The sequence below is a fragment of the Miscanthus floridulus genome, unplaced genomic scaffold (assembly GCF_019320115.1).
Source record: "Miscanthus floridulus cultivar M001 unplaced genomic scaffold, ASM1932011v1 fs_658_2_3, whole genome shotgun sequence".
Classification (NCBI taxonomy): domain Eukaryota; kingdom Viridiplantae; phylum Streptophyta; class Magnoliopsida; order Poales; family Poaceae; genus Miscanthus; species Miscanthus floridulus.
This window is the reverse complement of record NW_027097070.1, coordinates 56,401-60,000: the sequence shown is the minus strand read 5'-3', so window position 1 is coordinate 60,000 and position 3,600 is coordinate 56,401. Positions and strand designations below refer to the sequence as shown.

General features: G+C 47.2%; 2 protein-coding genes across 2 annotated transcripts; one reads left to right on the top strand and one right to left on the bottom strand.

Annotated features, from left to right (window-relative positions):
• Window positions 1-8: 8 nt before the first annotated feature.
• On the top strand, window positions 9-1,370 carry LOC136532556 (aspartokinase 1, chloroplastic-like; the record flags this gene model as incomplete). The annotated part of the gene is made up of 4 exons (XM_066525139.1): window positions 9-77; window positions 450-566; window positions 670-732; window positions 818-1,370. Coding segments are annotated over 4 exons (411 nt in total), but the record flags the coding sequence as incomplete, so codon positions are not given.
• Window positions 1,371-1,498: 128 nt separating this feature from the next.
• LOC136532555 (uncharacterized) lies at window positions 1,499-3,182 on the bottom strand. Its single transcript, XM_066525137.1, has 4 exons — window positions 2,498-3,182; window positions 2,120-2,190; window positions 1,922-2,020; window positions 1,499-1,818 (listed from the first exon to the last, which is right to left on the bottom strand). Exons 1-4 carry the CDS (start codon window positions 3,093-3,095, stop codon window positions 1,708-1,710), a joined length of 879 nt encoding a protein of 292 aa, XP_066381234.1. The 5' UTR covers window positions 3,096-3,182; the 3' UTR covers window positions 1,499-1,707.
• Between the last annotated feature and the right edge of the window lie 418 nt (window positions 3,183-3,600).

The window sequence follows — 3,600 nt, the reverse complement described above, 5'->3', positions numbered from 1 at the left end:
TTGTGGCTACTAGTGAAGTCAGCATCTCGTTGACTCTAGATCCATCAAAACTATGGAGCCGTGAATTGATCCAGCAGGTAAGCATCTGAGTGAGGAAATATTTTTAGTTAAACTTTCAGCAAACAATACAGCCAGTACCTCCAATAACATCCAGTTACCAAATGTTTTACTCTGCATGTGTTATCATCTCTGTTCAGTGTTATGATTAAGCTTGGAATTTGAATTGCTTAGTATTAAATTACACATTTTGTAACTATGTGTTTTGATCTATGGATTCTTGCGGCAGTTGATAACCCACATAACCTTTTAGGTGCATGTTAAACTTACAGAACAGATAATATATTGAATTCTTTTGCCGTGGTTTTACTTTGCAGGTTTAACCTGGCAAATTTTCAGTAAGTTTTTTACTGCCCTCCTGATTCTTTTTTTTTTTTACAATGATGTGGCAGGAACTTGATCATGTTGTTGAAGAGCTTGAAAAATTTTCTGTTGTTCATCTGCTCCAGCGTAGATCGATCATCTCACTGATAGGGAATGTACAGAGATCATCATTGATTCTTGAAAAGGTCAGAGCTCCTAATGATACTGAACTTCCATGCTAGGTCATGCTTTTTATTCTGGAGATTGGACACCAAAACATGAATGTCTGACCCTTTTCCTGCATGCCAGGCATTCAATGTTCTACGAAGAAATGGTGTTAATGTCCAAATGATCTCACAAGGGGCATCCAAGGTATCCATCCCCTCTTACAAAACATAAAACAAGTTTTTATGCAATTTTCAGATGGTGCAGTAATACTTATTATGTACTCATGCAGGTGAACATTTCCTTAGTAGTCAATGACAGTGAGGCAAAACAGTGTGTACAAGCCCTCCATTCAGCATTCTTTGAGAATGGCTTCTTGTCGGAAGTAGAGGGAGCTGATGTTCCCCAGAACGGCGCCTCTCTGAACTCAAATGGCGCTATCTATGCAAACTAGTCGACTCTGCAACTGCATCCTCAGACTTATGTACCATTGATAGGTTAAATGGCAATTCGTAGCTATTTATTTAGGTCACCCAGGGCCCTGAGCAAATTCCTTGATGTTTTAAGAGCTTGCCAGGAACTGTTTGCATGGTATGCAATCGTTTACCGTGCGATTGGGTGCTACCAAGTAGTAGCCACTGTCTTGGGGATCTGCCACTTGGTCAAGGCATTCCCAAGCTTATTATATGTTGAGTTGTATTGTATGTGAAAGTATAGAATTGCTTGCGCCCTTTGGGTGGTGATAAAGTTTGTAGTTCTAGACAACTCAGTGGATGGACCACTATCAGATTGCTCATGATATGTAAGCGAATGTGATCTTCTGTTTCTGTGACCATTATCAGGTTGCTTTCCTCATGATATGCAAGTTCATAGGCTTGGGGTCAGCAGATAACTTTTCAGTTTCCTCAACCTCCATCTCATCCATTCAGTGATGAATTTTGCATTTACTCGATTATGGCACGAGAGCTCAACAAACTGAAATATTTACAAAGACTATAACAACAAAACTGTTATGTGTAATTACAACTTACCTGTGATCCAACACATTTGTAATTACATCTCGATTACAATATTCTCAACTTTATATGCCTTGATGTATTTTCATTTTTCAGAACTATCATGTACATCAGCTATAAACTTTCATGGACAAACTATTGGCTACACCAAGACAAGGTACAATGTCTACTCAAACTGCTGCTGTGCCTTTTGCCTCTCGAGTTTCTGGATCAAAGCGTTCTTTTCCTCTTCAGGGAGTGCGTTGAACATGAAAACAGATTTGTCCCCAATGTCGTCCTGAATGGTTGAGGGAGAAGAATGAAATTGTCAGATTCGAATCAGGAAGCAAGATATCAGCTACAAATGAAGGGTACATAGGAATCATTGGGAGAGATTTTACCTTGATGGGCTGCTGGAACTTTCTAGCTGCGAAAACCATGAAAAGAAGCATCCACGCTCCTAAAAGGGTTGTCTTTGTGCTGTTATCCATTAAACCAGACTGCACATAAAATGTGACCACAAAGATTGTAAGATGAGTGCAGCAGATACCAGCAATATGAGACTTTGAGGAGATAAATCTCAGTGGTTTCAGAGTTACCAAATGTCCAAGAAGAAGCCCAGGGATAACAAACGTTAAGATGCCAGCTTCCAATTTTCCATAGCAGAGACCTGTGGATGCATTACTGTCAGCATAATCGACAAATTGGATAATACTACATTGTATAACAAACTGGAATATCATCAGCATGGCCATTGCTACTACAGTCGTCATATCACTGTATATACTGGCTATATGTAACCGGGCAGGAAATTCATATCACTGTATATAATTGGCTATCCATATGTAATCGGGTTGGAAACAGATGACAGAAAAAAAATGCAATGGATGAGCTGAAAAGAAAGAAGAGAGGTACCAAGTACCATATGGAGATACACACTGAGATTCTGATAAGCAGCGCGCGCACCGTTTGCATACCTTCCTTGAAGACGAGGCCAGTGAGCGCGGCAAACGTGGGGCCGACGAACCACAGCGCGGCGGGGTGCTCCAGCACGTACTGCACGAGGCCCTCGTCCAGCGGGCGGGCGGTGACGAGGTAGGTCCCGAGGGAGCCGAGCACCCCGGCCGCCCACAGCGCCTGGAGGAAGCGCTTGATCGGGGTGACGTAGATGTGGATGAGGAGCAGCGACAGGCCCAGCCCCGAGGCGCCGGCGGCGTACAGGAGGTCGGCCGCGCCGGCGCCGGCGGCGGGGTTGCCCTCCGGCAGGAACGCCGCGGAGGCCGCGGCCACGAAGGACGCCGCCGCCGTCACCAACCCCGACCGGTACAGCAGCACCTCGCGGACGTCGGAGTCCTCCACGGTCCAGGGCCCGTAGGCGCCGTTGTAGACCGTGGCCTGGTCGGGTAGCCCCGCGCCAGGCCCGTCCCCGACGGCCCGGAGCCTCGCGCCGCGGCGGCCGAGGAGGCGATAGGAGGGGTAGGGAGTTGGTCTCTTGGTGAAGCCGGGGGCGAGGCTCGGTTGAGGTGGGAGAGAAACGAGCCACGGCGAGAGGAGGAGCGCGGCGGCGGCGGCCATGGTGGTCGGTCGCGTCGCGTGATTTCTAGAGGCTCTCAGTGAGTCTCAGGCAGCGGATGCGTCGGCCTCGATATTTCGAGCGTTCGTTTCCGGCCACTGGCCACTGGCCGGTTCACCTGCAGCGCTTCAGTGGGCTTTGGCAGGGCTCCTCTCTGATTTTGAACATGGAGGCCCAAGAAGTGATCGGTACATTGATGAGCCCGGGATAGTTGACAGGCCTCTGTTTCTAAAAAAAGACTTGACAGGCCTGTTGCCGTGGATTCCCGAATAATTCCTGCCTTACTAATCTATTCCCCTGGAGACTCTCGAGCCGTTCGTTCCCCAACAGTAGAGAGAGAGAGGCGACGTGCCAGCGATTTCTCGACTCCCCGCCGCCGGATTAGTTGCTTCTCCTCGCCGTCGGTGGCCTTGCTTGGGGAACGTCGGATATGGTGGGTGATGTACATATCCTCTTCTAATAGAGTAGTTTTAACTAGAATAAGGTTAGATTTCTTACCGGTGGAGA

What these genes read in the sequence shown, in the direction of transcription:
- LOC136532555 (XM_066525137.1), bottom strand. Translation starts at nt 3,095, where the DNA reads ATGGCCGCCGCCGCCGCGCTCCTCCTCTCGCCGTGGCTCGTTTCTCTC. An exon ending in GGCTTCTTCTTGGACATTTG is followed by an intron (nt 2,021 to 2,119) that starts GTAACTCTGAAA and finishes TTTTATGTGCAG; the next exon opens with TCTGGTTTAATGGATAACAG. An exon ending in AGTTCCAGCAGCCCATCAAG is followed by an intron (nt 1,819 to 1,921) that starts GTAAAATCTCTC and finishes TCAACCATTCAG; the next exon opens with GACGACATTGGGGACAAATC.